Source organism: Eptesicus fuscus, chromosome 10, assembly GCF_027574615.1.
Source record: "Eptesicus fuscus isolate TK198812 chromosome 10, DD_ASM_mEF_20220401, whole genome shotgun sequence".
Lineage (NCBI taxonomy): Eukaryota > Metazoa > Chordata > Mammalia > Chiroptera > Vespertilionidae > Eptesicus > Eptesicus fuscus.
In genome coordinates, this window is record NC_072482.1 from 6,458,951 (window position 1) to 6,476,283 (window position 17,333).

The window sequence follows — 17,333 nt, forward strand, 5'->3', positions numbered from 1 at the left end:
CCAGAGGTCAGCACAGTATAGCCTATTGCCTGCTTTTGTAGGGCCCATGAGCTAAGAATGGTTTTTATGTTTTCAGGTGATTGAAAAAACACACCAAAAAACGATATTTTGTAATATGTGAAAATTACAAGAAATTCAAATTTCAGTCCCAGAAATAAAGTTTTATTGGGATACAGCCACACTTATCCATTTACAGATTATCTGTGGCTGCTTTCTTGCTGCAAAGCAGAGTTGAGTAGTTGCAACAGAGACCATGTGGTCCACAAACGTAAAGTATTTACTCTTGGCCCTTTATCGACCAAGTTTGCCAACCCCTAATCTAGTCTAAGAGCTTCCGAGGAAGGGGCAGGGAAGAGGAAGGGTGGAGGGGATGTTTCTGACTCATTCCTAGGCTGCCCCAGTCAAATGGAGGCCACAGGCAGGCCTCCTGGGCAAAATTCCAAGTTCCCTTTGGGCACTGTCTCCTCCCCTCCCCCACCCCCAGGCAGAAGCCTCCTGATGCCCTTTGAAGACCGTGGAGACCTGGAGCCCCTGGAGCTGGTGTGGGCCAAGTGCCGAGGCTATCCCTCCTACCCTGCCTTGGTGAGTCTGCCCCAGATGCCACCTTCCTCCCTCCCTGGGCGATTCTGGCCCCTGCCTTGCCCCAGGGGCTTATCTGATTGGATCAAGCCATCAGAGTGTGGTGGGAGTCAGGGTGCCTTCCAGCCTTGGGTGGGTCAAACCAACAAGGCTCCCAGCTTGGGAAAACAGAGACTAGAGCTCTTAGGGATTTATTTGCTAATGCTTAAAACTAATATGTGCTCATTATAGAGAATCTTAAAAGCTGCTAATCATGCTTAGGTGTTTTATTAAACATTTCTCATGCTAATTGGAATACTGAGGAAGGTATGGTTATTTTCATTTTTATGGGGGAAAACTGAGGATCCATTTGTTACTCTTGTCATCTAGCTATTAAGTGGCAGGGTTGCAATTTGAGTTAGAGCTTAAAATGTGTGATGCCTGTGTTCTGAGCCACTGAGTTCAAAATCACCTATAGTCCCGTCTGTTCAGAGATAACCTTGGTGTATATCCACTCAGTCTTTTTTTTTTGGTTCAAAAAAGATATGTGCATATCTAAGACCATGGTCTGTTTAACCTCCCTTTCACTTAACAGCATACCATGCACTTGCATGTCTCATGCCTTCAAATACTCTTCATCAATATCACATTAATGACTGCATTGTCTTCAGTCCTGTGCATGTACTTACCTTATTTTAACCATTCCCTAACTGCTCATTTAAGTTGTTTTGGGTTTTTCACTATGATAAATAACCAGCAAGAAATATTGTGGTTTTGCCTTTTTGCACATCCCTGATTATTTCTTTACAGGGAATTCTTAGGAGTGCCTTCTTGAGGCAAAGTCGATACAAATTCTGATACAAATTGCCAGGTTGCCCTTTAGAAAGTTCCAGGTTATACTCCCACCAGCAGTAGCTAAAAATTCTATTTTTATAATTGATTGTTATTTCTTAGAGCTCTTTATGTATTGGGGAGGTCATGTCCATCTGGCCCTGGAAGATGCTGCTTTTCTAACTTTGGGGGCTTGTCAGAATCGTCCAGAGGAATTTTTTAAACAATGCAGATACTAATGGTCCATCTCAGAACTACCACATTCGACGCTCTGAGACCAGATTGACATGACTATTTCTTAAAAGCTTCCCAGATGATCTGTAGCCAAGTTTGAGAACCACCACCAACCTCGTGCGTGCACACAGAGCTCATTCATGTGTGTGGCTCTTTCCAGCAGCTCCTTAAAGGAGAGTAAGAGCCTTACTGGACAGGCAAGGAAACCACAGCTCCAAGGTTATACACCTTGCTGGAGCCCCACTGGAACCCAGGTGGCCTGCCTCACTGCCTTAGCAGTGGCAGGCGTTGGGATCCATGCTGTCATCCGCCACTGAGGAGGCTGGGCCCAGGGCTGTCCTCCCAGTGCTCCGTGCCCTGCTGTTCCTGAGACTCCCAGCTTGGTCCCTGCAGAAGTGACCAAGGCTGCGCAGGTTTTGTTGTTTTTAATGTCACTGCAAAAAAAAGCCACGAAAACTAATCTTTTTTTTTCTTTCTAATTACCTAATTAATGATACATTTTCTTTCGTGATTAAAGAAATTCAATCATCACCTGAATCCAATCACCTGAACACAATCTGTGAAATGCCACCTTCCAGCATTTATACTCTACTGTGCTTACCTAAATGTGTACAGTTGACCTTCGAATAACATGGGTTTGAACTGTGTGGGTCCACTCACTCTTGCATTTTTTTTCAATAAACACACAGCTGGCCCTCTGTAGACCCAGGGTTCCCATCTGCAGATGCAGAGGGCTGACTGTATAAGGGACTTGACCATCCTCGGATTTCGGTAACCACAGGGGTCCTGGAACCAATCCCCCATGGATACCAAGAGACAAATATAGTTAAGTTTTGGGGGAATCAGAAGCTATACTCAGATTTTCAATGGCACACATGGTCGGTGTCTCCTAACAGCTGTGTTCAAGGATCAGCTGTACTTGCATCCATAGTGGGTATACAGTTTTTAAATTTAGGATTTTTGTAATGGTTTTTGCTTTTCTATAAAGTAATGTATCTAATTATAGTAGTTTTGGAAAAATAGAGAAAAGCCACATAAATCCCCACCATTCTAACATGCCAACTATAAGCATTTTGTGTTCCTTCTGTTTGTTGTTTATATATTACAGCTGTAATAGTGAAGGCACACATTTATTATGTTAAAGTTTATCACAAACTTTATCTCCATGTCATTTTGCATCTGCATAACATTTGAGTGAATGGACCGTCCTTTATTACTTGGGGGCCCATTTGCCTCTGTCTGCTTTAAGAAGGGAGCAGAGCTCTCCTCAGCGGCAGCTGACCCACCTTGCTTCTGCCTTGAGGGACATTCCTCACCATCCACCCCACCGCCCGTGACCAGCATGGCTGAGTCAAGGGGAAACAGAGTAATGGAGGAAGCTCAGGAGGCTTGTATGTTGGTTTCCATTAGGACCCTGAGCGTCAGTCCCAGGAGGGACAGACAGGCTGGGAGACGGGGTTTTGACCAAATCACACAGCTGGGGACAGGGTAGGTGTGGTTCTTCCTTGGAGTAAACTCTTAACCAGAGCACCTGCGTTCAGCTGCTTGTCTCGAGAGGAATGTAGAGGCTGGCCGACACCCGAAGGTAACTGAAAGCGCTTTATTGTGGAAGAGGCCCCTAGGACAGGGCTGGAAGTTCAGATTGCTCCATCTCTGGAGAAAGCTGCTCCCTTAGGAGGTTTCCAAGTCCCTCTGGCCTTAGCACACGCGACGGCCAGCCAGTTGCTCTGGAGGAGGGGCTGTGTGCAGGCAGTGGGCAGCAGAGGCCCAAGCGGGTTCAGGTGCTTGGGTTTAGTCCCAGCCGTGGCCTCAAGCAGCTACAACTCCTTCGGTGCTTGGCGGTTTCCTCTCAGCTAATAGCTGTCCGAGACTTCTCAGCATCAGCACGAGGGTGAAATGAGCTGGCCACGTGTGACTAGTGAGGAGCTTTGGTGGCTTGTCGGTGCTCCATGACGCTGGAGAACTGGTGGTTGATTACCGGGCATTTCGCCGAGCCCCTGCCCTTGTGCCACATGCAGCCTTGAGGATTCATTAGTCCAGTGGCCCTGGTTTCAGCCACACCATTGTCCCTTCCCAGCAACCCAAGCTCAGTCTTCCAGCTTCTCTCTTATCTTACGTGGAGGTGCCACAAATGTACCTGGTCCACACACCAGGGAGAGTTACAGTCAGACAAGAAGGCGGTGGGTAACCAGAGGCTGTTAGGCTAGAACCGAAGGCTGGGCCCCTGTCTGGCAGAACCTCTTCACAGCTGGGGGCCTGGGAAGGCCCTGAGCATCCGAAGTGAATTGCAAGGCTCTAAAGGAAAAATGCCTCCACTCCCCTCCTCTCAGGGACACTGGGAGGAAGGAGTCTGCCTGTCTGCGCGGGACATCAGAGGCACCCACCCACTTGCCTCCCCCAGGCTGGGCTCCCGTCACTTCTGTTTCAGCTCCGGGCCCGGACAGTTCGGGGAGCAAGCTTCTCCCTCTGCTGAAGGACGGGGTGGGCAGGGCCAGAGGATTAGGACAGAGCTGGGGAAATAGTCAATCTCCATTTTGGGGTACTGAGAGTCGTGGAAGAAGTCTACCTCCGTCGCTTGGTTGTGGGGTGGTTTGGTGGTGAGTCCTGGGGTGGGCTGCCCTGCTCACCCCGTCCCCCCCCAGCTGAGTGCCATCTCCTTTCCCACCTCCAGATCATCGACCCCAAGATGCCCCGGGAGGGCCTCCTGCACAATGGCGTCCCCATCCCTGTCCCCCCACTGGATGTGCTGAAGCTGGGAGAGCAGAAGCAGGCCGAGGCTGGAGAGAAGCTCTTCCTTGTCCTCTTTTTTGACAACAAGCGCACCTGGTGAGTGGGCGCTGCTGCTGGGAAGGTGCAGGGTGCAGGCTGAGGGGCTGTGCAGTCTGCGTCGCTGAGAGATGCACAGAGGCTCAGGTGAGGCGCTACCTGCCAGCAGCTGGCCTGCACTTGCCATGTTAGCAGAAACTTAGTGTTACTAACAACACCGATTAGTAGTGTTAATAGTAACTGAGCCCAGATTCCCTGGGAAAACTCTGACATGGCAATTTTATTCAGGAGGCTTACTGGGCAGAGCTGTGGGACCAAGGGACACAGCATTGGGGGAGAGCCTTGGGGACGAGGGACGCAGCATTGGGGGAGCTGTGGGGATGAGGGACGCAGCATTGGGGGAGCTGTGGGATGAGGGACGCAGCATTGGGGGGAGCTGTGGGGATGAGGGACGCAGCATTGGGGGGAGCTGTGGGGATGAGGGACGCAGCATTGGGGGAGCTGTGGGGATGAGGGACGCAGCATTGGGGGAGCTGTGGGATGAGGGACGCAGCATTGGGGGGAGCTGTGGGATGAGGGACGCGGCATTGGGGAGAGCTGTGGGGATGAGGGACGCAGCATTGGGGGAGCTGTGGGATGAGGGACGCGGCATTGGGGAGAGCTGTGGGGACAAGGGACGGAGCATTGGGGAGAGCCTTGGGGACGAGGGACGCAGCATTGGGGGAGCTGTGGGGATGAGGGACGCAGCATTGGGGGAGAGCCTTGGGGACGAGGGACGCAGCATTGGGGGAGCTGTAGGATGAGGGACGCAGCATTGGGGGAGCTGTAGGATGAGGGACGCAGCATTGGGGGGAGCTGTGGGGATGAGGGACGCAGCATTGGGGGAGCTGTGGGGATGAGGGACGCAGCATTGGGGGAGCTGTGGGGACGAGGGACACAGCATTGGGGGAGCTGTGGGGATGAGGGACGCAGCATTGGGGGAGCTGTGGGGATGAGGGACGCAGCATTGGGGGAGCTGTGGGGATGAGGGACGCAGCATTGGGGGAGAGCCTTGGGGACGAGGGACGCAGCATTGGGGGAGCTGTAGGATGAGGGACGCAGCATTGGGGGGAGCTGTGGGGATGAGGGACGCAGCATTGGGGGAGCTGTGGGGATGAGGGACGCAGCATTGGGGGGAGCTGTGGGGATGAGGGACGCAGCATTGGGGGAGCTGTGGGGATGAGGGACGCAGCATTGGGGGGAGCTGTGGGGATGAGGGACGCAGCATTGGGGGGAGCTGTGGGGATGAGGGACGCAGCATTGGGGAGAGCTGTGGGGATGAGGGACGCAGCATTGGGGAGAGCTGTGGGGATGAGGGACGCGGCATTGGGGGGAGCTGTGGGGATGAGGGACGCAGCATTGGGGGAGCTGTGGGGATGAGGGACGCAGCATTGGGGGGAGCTGTGGGGATGAGGGACGCAGCATTGGGGGAGCTGTCGGGATGAGGGACGCAGCATTGGGGGAGCTGTCGGGATGAGGGACGCAGCATTGGGGGAGCTGTGGGGATGAGGGACGCAGCATTGGGGGGAGCTGTGGGGATGAGGGACGCAGCATTGGGGAGAGCTGTGCGGACGGGGGACGCAGCATTGGGGGAGCTGTGGGGACAAGGGACGGAGCTTTGGGGAGAGCTGTGGGGACGAGGGACGCAGCATTGGAGAAGAAAATGTTGAACTGCGATGTTCTCGCCATAGAGGCTTCAGCTGACCTTATGGGGAGCTCTGGAGCTGGGCGGCTCGGTAGCCAAATTAGAAATTGAGGCTGTGCCTTTGTACCCCCAGGCCAACTAGACATTGAATGCTGGCTGCCCCTGGGGAGGGAGGGACCTTGGGCCAGGCAGCTCCCTTCTGTAGGTGATTCCAGGAGACACCCCAGCGGAGAGCCCGTCAGCTGCCCGTCAGCTGCCGAACACCCAGCGGCTGCAGGAATTCTGCCTCGGTCCTGGGCCCGGGGCTGGGTGCGGGGCCACTGCAAGGCATGCTTGCTCGTTGCTGGTGAGCACTTCAGGCTTCTCAGCACCAGCAGGAGCTTCCCCTTTGCTTCCATAGAATGAGGCGGTAGGAGGAGCTAGTGAGAATGATAATATTGATGAAAATTTATGTGTTTCCTCAGTGTCCTTAATGTGAATTACTTGCATTTATCCTCATTTATATAGATGAGCAAAGCCAGGGCTCCACAGTCCAAACTAAGATACAAACTCGGATCTTACCTGAAGGATGGGCTCTTAGCCACAGGTTGGATTCACCTGGTGATATATTTTTAAAAAGTACCAGGTTCAGGCCCCCAGGGATCAGTTCGTTAATGCCTGGCATCAGCCCCACTTCCTAGCAGAGCTCCCCGATTCTGCAAGGGGCGAGCCCGGAGCCCTCCGATGGCTCAGCCAGTCCCAGAGGCAGCACATGGGCCTGCCCTGGCTCCTGCCCTGACTACCTCCCGAGCAGAGAGGGGGCTGACAGCAAAAACAGGTCCCTTGGTGGCCTCCTTTCTGAGGTGTCCCAGTCTGCCTGTCCCTTCCCTCCTGTGCGCTGGTCCTGGGCAAGCAGGCGCTGAGGGCACCCTCGTGGGACCAACTCACCAAGGCCCAGGCATCTTACTGTGATTGTATTTTAGGCAGTGGCTTCCGAGAGATAAAGTCCTGCCCCTGGGCGTGGAAGACACCGTGGACAAGCTCAAGATGCTGGAAGGTCGCAAGACTAGCATCCGCAAGTCAGTGCAGGTGGCCTACGACCGAGCTATGATCCACCTGAGCCGTGTCCGGGGGCCCCACTCCTTCGTCCCCTCCAGCTACCTGTAAGGGCGGGCCCGGCCTGGGTCTGCCTGCCCTGCCTCGGTCCCCTTCATAGCAGGCCAGGGGCTGCCTGGGCTGAGGCCCCAGTTTTGACAAACTGCATGGTCCCCCAGTTGGGCCTACTGTGTGCCAAAAACTCCCACCTGAGCTCCCTCAGGGGCTGGTCCACTGAAGAACCAGTTAGAAGTAGAAGCAGCTGGGAGCCCAACAAGGAGAGGGACCTGGCCTCAGAGGCAGGGGTCCCGTGCTCTTTAGGGTGTGCGGCCCCTCCACCCCACTCCCAGGTAACCACACCTCAGGTGAGCGAGGCGCTGACATTGACCCCAGAGGTGCTGTGGGTACACTCGGGTCCCGTGGGGAGTGTCAGTGAGCTCACCCGCCCCCCCAAATCCTCCAATCACCCCTCTTCCCTGTCCCACCTGCACCTCCGCCCGTCTTTCCCCTTCTTCCTTTCCTTCTCTTGTGCCAAACTGACAGAAACCGTTACCAAACTGGTCTTTGTGTTTTCCTTTGAGGCCAGCTGCTATGCTAGGTGGGGGCCTCCGCCTGCTCCTCGGGGCCCAGAACAGGCCAGCCTGCCACCCGGGTGACCCCTCCACCAGCACATGCCCCCTGCCCCCTGCGGCTCCCCCTCCCGCTGACCCTTACGTCTGCAGACACCCAACTGTGAGAGCTTCCCCCTTGGATTGTCTGGCCAAGAGGCAGGCTGAGGCTGGGCGGCTCCTGGCAGCAGACGGGCTGGACGTGGGAGTGTCCCCCTGCCCACTTGGAGGTCGCGGCTTGTTGAGGTGGAGCCCGTCTGCCCTTCCTTCTTCCTCTCCGCTCCTTGGGGCCTTTTTTTTCCTGCATCGGCGGCCTCTAGCCCCGTCCACCCCATGGACGGCGTGGTGCCTGCAGTGCAGTGTCTTCCGGCCCCGCCCCGCCTGGCCGCCCCACTTCCCAGCTCCAGGGAAGCCTGCACTTTTAGTTCAGACCCTCTGCCCCTCCCTCTTTCTCCTCAACCCCCTCCCACCATCACCTTCTCAAAAACGGAAGGACAAAAAGCTGTGAAATGGGAAGCTGACTGACAAAGCACGACTTTCAGAGGCTCCGATGTTCTCGGGTGTTTCCTCTCACCTCTTAGGCACCAAAGTCTCGGGCCAGGGTGCAGGCCACTGATTGCCATGTTGATTTTTAACCTGACGTTCTTTTTCATTGTTTTAAATTTTTCATAGGGGAGTTTTGGACAAAACGAAGTCACTGGGGAGATTACTGCCATTTTTACACACACGAGTTTTTAAAAATACAATCAACCAACCACCACAACTTCTTATACATTTGGGACACGAGCCAGAGTTTTAAAGGGAAGCAACAGAACTAGAACACAAAGGATGGGGTTTGGATTTTGTACAATACTCAGAATACAATGCAGCCCATGGCTAGGGAAGGACACGTGTATATAATTGTAAAATATTGCTCTAAATTATTCAGGCCTATAGTTTCCATGACTAGTCCTCCATTGTGTGACCGAGTATTTGAAGTGCACACAGTGTGGTATTTAAGGAGCCAGTGCACCCCTCTCCCCAGGTAGTCAGTCGGCTGTGGACTCTGTGACCTTCGTCTCAACCTGTGTTGTAAGATCTCGGGGCTTTCTCTATTTCTCCTCTTTCTGTGTGTATCTCTCCCCTCTCTCTCTCTGAACCTTTCTCTGAGTCTCATTTTGAAAACTGCGCTTTGGAATGGGCAACGGCTCAGATCCTGCTGTGGCGTGGGGCCTGCGTGCCTCGGTCGCGTCTGCTGTGAAGCACACGATGCTCTATTTATTGTAGAAAGTGACTTTATTTGCTTTCTAGAATTGTTTATAACAGATGGTATAAGAGAGGTAATAAACAGAAAATCTATGCTTGTAAAGAGTACAGAAGTTAATTTTACCTACTATAATATGACTGTCTGAAATTATTTTCTCTCTGAGAAATAAATGTTCTAATGGGCAGCAGTTGCCGTGTCGCGTTTGGTGTCATCTGTGGGCGGCTGCACCTCTCTCCTTAACTCCTCCAGCCCCGCCCTCCTCAGGCCAGGGCCGTCAAGAATGGAGTTGTCCAGCCCGGCTGGTGTGGCTCGGTGGTTGAGCCTCGACCCATGCACCCGGAGGTCACCTGTTGGATTCCTGGGCAGGACATGGGAATGCGGGCCCAATCCTCAGTAGGGGGCGTACAAGAGGCAGCCCATTGATGGTTCTCTCTCATAGATGTTTCCCTATATCCCTCCCCTCTCTAAAAATCAATTAAAAATAAAAAGACTGGGTTTGTCCAGCTGCTGCAGGCTCCCAGCTGCAGAGGGAGCCCTGGGACGGTGTGAAGATGGGCCCCTCTGGGGGCTCTGGGAGGCCAGTTTGCTCCCGGCCTCGGGTCCCTGTGGCTGTGTGCCTTTAGGAGCACGTGCTCATTCAGTGGGAGAAGGCCCTGTGGACATCTCCAGCCCCTGTTCACCGAGCGATGGAATTCGGATGCTCACACCTTTGTCCATTAGGGATCCTCGAGCCAATTGGGTCTTCCTTTTGCAGATGAGGAAAACTACCAAGATTGAAAGACTTGTCCACGGCCAGCCGGCCAAGAAATGGTGGCAGGATCCTGGGAAGGATCTGGCCAAGGCTTTTCTGGGGCTGCACTCATTTCAAGGCCGTGCTGGCCTGTTTGTACCTTTCTCCCCCTCAGCAGCTGTGGCTCCAACATTTCTGGAAAGGCACGTCCCGGAGAACAGCCGGGCCGAGTTCCCAGAGACAGGCTGCCAGGGGCTGGGCCTAGGGGGGCTTCTCCCGATCCCGATCCCGTGCTCTCCCCTCGGCCTGCCTGGCTCCTGTGCTTGTCTGGAGGGATGGCTGGAGGACACGGGCCTCCTGAGCACCTCCACAGGACCTATGAAATTCTTGACATTGAAGTCACTGAAGTGTGAATGTTCTCAATTTGTTGTAACATGAACAAGTACAGGCCCTGGCTGGGTGGCTCAGCTGGTTAGAGCGTCGTCCCCATATGTCAAGGTTGCAGGTTCTATCCATGATCAGGGCACACACAAGGATCAACCAGTGAAGGCATAAGTGAAACAACAAATCGATGTCTCCCCTCTGCCTTAAAATCAATTAAAAAAAATAAAGTTGCATGTATGGGAGTGGGGTGGGGTGGGGGGCAATGGTAAGATATGTGCACATATAATACCTTAAAAAAATGAAAAAAATTAAATTAAAAAAAATAAATAAAAATAAAAAATAAAGTTCATTGTGCTGACAGTCCTTATACATGTTGGGAGTGCAAAGCTACACTCCCAGGATGCCACATCGCAGACAACTCTGAGACAGCGGGAGGAGTTTGGGAGAGAGGTACCATGTTTGGTTGAGGGAATAAAAATTTCAAAAGAATGAAGCCTTGAAAAAAATGGGGTTAAAAATCCCTATTTAGAAATTAATATTTTGAATTTCAAAGGCAATTTAGAGCAAAATTACAAGCTCATCCTATAAAACATTTTGAAAACCAAGTGAAGGAAAAATGACCAGGTGGGTGGGATTTTAGCGGCAGAATAGAGAAGGCGCTGTCGATCCAGGCGGTGCTGAAGCAAAGGCAGGGCTCCGGGCGATGATTGCACATTCCAGCTAACGACCACCTCGTCCGTCAGAAGCCAGGAGGTGGCCAGGCAGTGTTGGAATCATGAGCCCTGTCACTCTGGCTGGGTGACCTCAACATGGCCTTTGACCTCTCTGCATCTCTCGGAGATTGACTTAATGGGACCCTAAGGCCAGGTTGGGTCATTAATGCCTCATAGGCAGCAGCATCCACTGAAGAATTGGAACAGGAAAGAGACTTGACTGGGACTTGGCAACTAATTAGACATCAGACTCAAAAAGGAGTATTATTAAGACAGGGCCTCGGCAGCTGGAGGGAGCAGCAGTGGGTTGCGGGAGGAGGGAGAGTTTTGTTTTTCTTTAATATATTTTTATTGATTTCAGAGAGGAAGGGAGAGGGAGAGATAGAAACAGCAATGATGACAGAGAATCAGTGATCGGTATTGAGCCTGAGAGACCCGGGCATGTGCCCAGACCGGCAATCCAACAGGTGACCTCCTGGTTCATAGATCGACACAACTACTGAGCCACATGGGGCCAGGCCAGGAAGAGTTTTGTTTCTGATGAGTTTGCCTACAGGACATCTGAGAGATGTGGGGGGCACAGGCGCCCCCTCTACGGCAGTTACAAGACTGGACAAGGAGAGAGGGGAAGGGCAGATGTAAAGACATTTAGGATGGAGGGGGTGCCGCTGAGGGGTCTGGTCCCGGGGAAGGGCCTCACACAGTGTCAAGCTCTAAGATGTAGGTCCACCGGCTCGCCTCACTGAGGCAGGTCAGACCTGCGGTCACAGAGCGGAAGAGGCGGTGCTGGATAGAACCCGGCATTCTCTACTCTGCAGGTGAGCAGAAGGGTCCTTATTAATGAATTTTACCAATGCTGAGATTAAAATTTATGTACCCAAGACTCAAATATGAGATTGGAGCACATGGGAGGCACTCTGACCGGAACAGAAAATCTCATTTTCCTAACAAGTTTGGCCACTTCCGTGAATGTGTCGGTTTTCCTTAACACCTGAGTGTGAATGTGCCTTTCCATGGATTCTCCTGACCTGGCTACCTGGCTAGCTGTGAGCTTCAACTGTGAGAGAAGAGGGAGGGGTGAGTGGTGAACCTGCCAGGGACTGGGAGGGAGCTGGAAGGCGGGGCCCAGCTACCCGGTCTGCAGGCCTCCCTCTATCGGGCACTGAGTGTAAACATCTGGTTCTGCCCGCTGCACCCAGTCTGGCCTTTACCAGAACTGGGACAAGGGAAGGGGGTCTTTAGAGGATGGAAATGGTTTCTCCAAAACCGGGGGCAGGAGTTTCTGCCTCAGTGTGTGGTGGGACGTGGGGCCGGAGAGGTGTGTGTCCGCTGGCCGGAGCTGGAGGCGAGCTCTGATTCGACCTTGGCACTTGGGGTGCCCTTCTGCTTGCTCTCCCCCTTCAAGGATGGCAGAGGGCACTAGGGGTGGAAAGGAAAGAAATATATATAAAGTATGTTAATATGTTATTATATATGTGTGTGCTGGTATTCTCTACAATTTTAATATTCTTAAGACGGTTGGGACTCACAAGCACACAGAGTAGAAAAAGCTAATTTTCTATAGTTAATGTACTATAATAATACTATATATTATTATAATAATACAGCTAATAATACTGTATAAAGCACTGCACACTTGAAAGTGGTTCCGACAGTAGTAAGTCTTCTCATCACAACAGGAAAAAAAATCTGTAACTATCGAAGGTGACGAATGCTAACAGACGTATTGTGGTAATCATTATGCAACATATACAAAATAATTATGTTGCACACCTGAAGCTAATAAAACGTTGCATGTCAATTATACCTTGATTTTTAAAAAAAAGCCAATCGTCCCCAAATTTCAGCAGAGTGGTTGCGTTGTTATTTCCGAGAGCGCTGTGAGTCCCTGGCCTGCTGGCCAGGAGTGGCGGCTGTCCGTCTAACTCCCTCACTTCTGAGGCGGGGTCCGAGTTCCTTCCTCTCCCTCTCTGCTTTGTATTGGCCCCTTTTGGGGACAGAGAGGCAGGACTGGGGATGCAGCTGATGGTTCCGGCTGGGCAAGGGGGCTGGGGGGAGGGCTTCCCCCAGCTTCACAGTCTAGAAAGACCCCTGAAGGATTTTATCTGAACTGCTCACAAAAGAGGATAAAATGTGTTCTTTGCTATCTAATTTGGGGAATTTTTAAAAGAAGTGCAAAGGAGAAACTAAGACGGTCCTAACCACCCAGAATCACATTCGCACATATTAATGACAGCCTTACAGTCCCTGGCTTTGTCTAGAGCACGCATCTTAGTTTCTCAGATGGGTAGCTGAGAACCGGCCGCTCTGAGAGGCTGTCAGCTGTCTGTCATCCCTGCAGAAGTTCTTTTTTAAAAAATATAATATATTTTTATTGATTTCAGAGAGGAAGGGAGAGGGAGAGACAGAAACATCAATGACGAGAGAGAATCATCAATTGGCTGTCTCCTGCACACCCCACACTGAGGATCGAGCCCGAAACCTGGGCATGTGCCCTGACCGGGAATCAAACTGTGACCTTCTGGTTCATAGGTCGATGCTCAACCACGGAGCGACACCAGCCGGGCACTGCAGAAGTTCTTGGCAGGACTGGAACTCAAGCCCAACACTGCCTCTGTCTAAGTTTGACTCATCCTCACTTGCTGTGTATGGTGAACTGGGTTAAGCCAGCCTTTACTTGTTATTACTTTGTTGCCCCCAACCTCCGCCACTTTGTTTTACTAAAGTATAGATAGCCCGGCCAGTGTGCTCAGCAGTCGAGTGTTGACCCATGCACCAAGAGATCACCTGTTGGATTCCCGGTCAGGACACATGCCCAGGTTGTGGGCTCGATCCCCAATAGGGGGCATGCAAGAGGCAGCTGATCGATGTTTCTATCTCTCTCCCTCTCCTCTCCTCTCTCAAATCAATAAAAACATATTTAAAAATAAAATATAGATAATTTCCAGCAGTTGAAATTGAACAGGAGCTATATATCTCCATCCCAAGAACTTTGCTATTGGGGGTGCATTTCCATGGAAATAATTCCTACACCAAATTCTGCCCCTTGTTCAAAAGTCTATGAGCGAGGGCCATATCCTTTCTCCTCGAGTTTGAGAAGCTCTGGCTCTTTGCCCTCAGGTACAGACACCGGCACCTGTACAGCTTCCAGCACCTGCACAGCCCCCAGCACCTGCACGGCCCCCGGCACCTGCACAGCCCCCGGCACCTATACAGCCCCCAGCACCTGCACGGCCCCCCGGCACCTGCACGGCCCCCCGGCACCTGCACGGCCCCCCGGCACCTGCACGGCCCCCGGCACCTGCACGGCCCCCAGCACCTGCACGGCCCCCGGCACCTGCACAGCACACCACTTTCAAGGGGGAGACCAGCAGCCCAGTAGTCAGGCCGGGCCAGGAGCAGTGGACTTTAGACCTGGAGTATTATTGTTGCTTTAGATACAACCTTACATAATTAAGGTGCACAAGCCTGAGTTTAACCTCCATGAATTTTTACAGGAACCCACTGCCCATCCCTTTTGTTCTGGAATGTTTCTGTTTTGCAATCAGCTAACAGTTTTATGGAAACTCCTTTGTAGGTAACTGTCTCTCTTGCTGATTTTAAGATTCTCTCTTTGTCTTTAACCTTTGGCCTTTTAATTATGATGTGTGCTGGTGTGGGACTCTTTGGGTTCATCTTGTTTGGGACTTTCTGTGCTTCCTAGACTTGTATGTCTATTTCCTTCACCAGGTTAGGGAAGTTTTCAGTCATTGTTTTTTTCAAATAGGTTTTCAACCCTTTGTTCTCTCTTGTCCCCCTATAATGTGAATGTTGTTACACTTGATGTCCCAGAGGTCCCTTAGACTATCCTCATTTTTTGAAATTCTTTTTTCTTTTTGCTGTTCTGGGTCTACAGCAGTCCCCTGTCTCACCTGGACAGAATCCCCACTGATATTCACAGCCACATACTATGGGGACTCCTCTTCCCAGCACTGGTGCTCGGGGCTGGGGAGCCTGGTGTGGGGCTGGGTCTCCTCGCTCCTCAGTGGGGACCTGTGTGATCCCTCCTGGTTCTTAGCCACCATCCATGGGTCTGGGACCAGCCCATTTCATGTCTCCACCCCTCCTACCAGTCTCAACGGCTGCTTCTTGTTCCTCGTCATAGGAGCTCTGTTTGGCTGATCTTCAGGTGGTTCTCAAGGTTGTTCTAGAATTTCACCGTAATACGGTGGTGGGAGGAGGCGAGCACAGCATTTGCCTGTTCGGCCATCTAGACCGGAAGTTGTGAATGTACTTAATCGTTTCTCCTGGTGTGTGTTCTTATGGGATGGGAGGGGGGACGCTTGGATGAGGATTTCCCCAGCGCATTTGCAGGGCTCTAGGGAATGCACTTGGCAATTTCAGTAGACAATGCCAAACTGGCCGTGTCATTCACACACCTGCCAGCATGTCTGAGAGTTCCCTTTGCCCCACTTCCTCACCAACAGTTGGAATTATCAGTTTTTAAAATTTTCCAGACTTGGGGGGCAGGGAGGGGGGTCAATTGGGGAAAAAGGAGACATATGTAAAACTTTGGACAATAATAAATAAATAAATAAATAAAATCCTTATATAAATCCTAAAAAAATAATAATTTTCCAGACTGATACATGTGAAATTATAACTCATGGGGATTTACATTTCCATTTCCCTGATTATGCACACCCCAGTTGACTTAAAATATGTTTGGGTGAATCAGACAGGATATATGTACCCCTATGTTCATAGCAGCACAATTTACAATAGGTAAGATTTAGAATCAGCCTAAGTGCCCACCAGCAGGTGAATGGATTAAAAAACTGTGGTACCTCTACACAATGGAATACTACACTGTGGTAAAAAAGAAGGAACTTTTACCATTTGTAACAGCATGGATGGACGTGGAGAGCATTATGCTGAGCAAAATAAGCCAGTCGGAGAAAGATAAGTATCACATGATCTCACTCATTTGTGGGATATAATGAACAACATAAACTGATGAACAAAAATAGAGCCAGAGTCATAGAAGCATCGAACAGACTGTCCAACCTCAGAGGGAAGGCAGGGGAAGGGGCTGGTAAGAGATCAACCAAAGGACTTGTATGCAAACATATGAGCATAACCAATGGACGCAGACTGTAGGGGGGTGAGGGCATGTGCTGGGGGTTGGGAGCAGCCAAGGAGAGGTCAATGGGGGGAAAAGGAGACATATGTAATACTTTAAACAATAAAGAATTTAAATTTAAAAAAATATGTTTGGGTGAGCTCTGGCCAGTGTGGCTCAGTTGGCTGGGCGTTGTCCAGTGCACCAAAATGCTGCAGGTTCAATCCCTGGGGGTTGCAGGCTCCATCCCTGTAGGGGGTGTACAGGAGGCAGCCAATCGATGTTTCCCTCTCATATCAATGTTTCTCTCCTTCTCCCTTCCTCTCTCTAAAAAATTCAATTAGACATCTTTAAAAAACAAAAAAGAAAAAGCGTGCTTTGTACACAGGCGGTAAAGTGTGTCTGTGCTGGCAGGTTTCTCACACAGACACCTCCTGAGATGTTTAGATGAAAACGGGAGACAATTTTTGCTTCCTTTTGGCCCTGCGCCTACTTCCAGCAAATTTGCTTAATTCCCAGTTCTCCAAGGTGGGAACCGGACTGCCCTGCCTGTGTCAGCACAGCATCTGTCCTCTCAGACGATGGCATTCACCTCCCACTTCCCTCTGCACAACCCACAGCCCACCTGACCGCCCCTGCACTGGCACCCCACGGCCGCACGGACCCTGCAGGAATGCTCCGGACCACGGCATCTCCTCCTACCGCCACCCCCACTCAACGTTTCTATTCCCCGAGGGGCTGGACTTGGCCTGGTCCTGAGGAGGGAAAAGAATCTGACCGCCACCCTCAGAGTCTGCGGGTGGCACAGAGCCAGCCAGCACACATCCCAGCCCGGCACCTGTTAGCTGTCCTGCAGGGCAAACCCCATGCCCCGGACCTCACTTCTTTATTAATCAGGGGTGAAGGGGCTGGTGTTTACGAAGCGCCTCACATTCATGCTCTGGCCAGTTAAGTTTCCTTGCTCTGGAGGATCCTTCTCATTCAAGGAAGCGGGGTCAGTGCTATGAGAGGCGCAGACTCGGGGTCTGAGCACCCGGAGGAAGGGGACGGAAGCTCGGATTGCAGGGGCTTCCTGGGGAGCAGGGGTTTGAGCTGTGTCTGTGCAGACAGGCATCATTTAAGCAAGTGGAAACTCTCAAAGGCGAGATGCTGGAAGTCAGAGGTATGGAGGGGAGGTGGAAGGGCTGGGGGTTTCTGAGGACTGGTGAGTCGTTTGGGGAGAGACATGGAGAGTCAAGGATGTGGGACTGAGCAGCGGACATGTGGCTGGAGCTCCATCTTGGAGGCCCAAGTGGGCAAAGTGAGGTGCTAGGTGGCCCGGAATCTGCCTGCACCAGGAATTCAGATGCACACTCGTGTTTGAGAGCTGCTGTTTCGAAAGACTGAAGAGGTGCAGCCCAGGGT

The 17,333-nt window shown here is 51.8% G+C and overlaps 1 protein-coding gene across 1 annotated transcript in view; it reads left to right on the top strand.

The window, feature by feature from the left end:
* Positions 1-9,188, top strand: part of BRPF3 (bromodomain and PHD finger containing 3) — a 37,044-nt gene extending 27,856 nt beyond the window's left edge. The window contains exons 11-13 of the mRNA XM_028161229.2: positions 485-582; positions 4,295-4,449; positions 7,036-9,188. Coding sequence (XP_028017030.2) covers positions 485-582; positions 4,295-4,449; positions 7,036-7,219 — 437 coding nt within the window. The 3' untranslated portion in view covers positions 7,220-9,188. The remainder of the gene's footprint in view (positions 1-484; positions 583-4,294; positions 4,450-7,035) is intronic.
* The last annotated feature ends 8,145 nt before the right edge of the window (positions 9,189-17,333 follow it).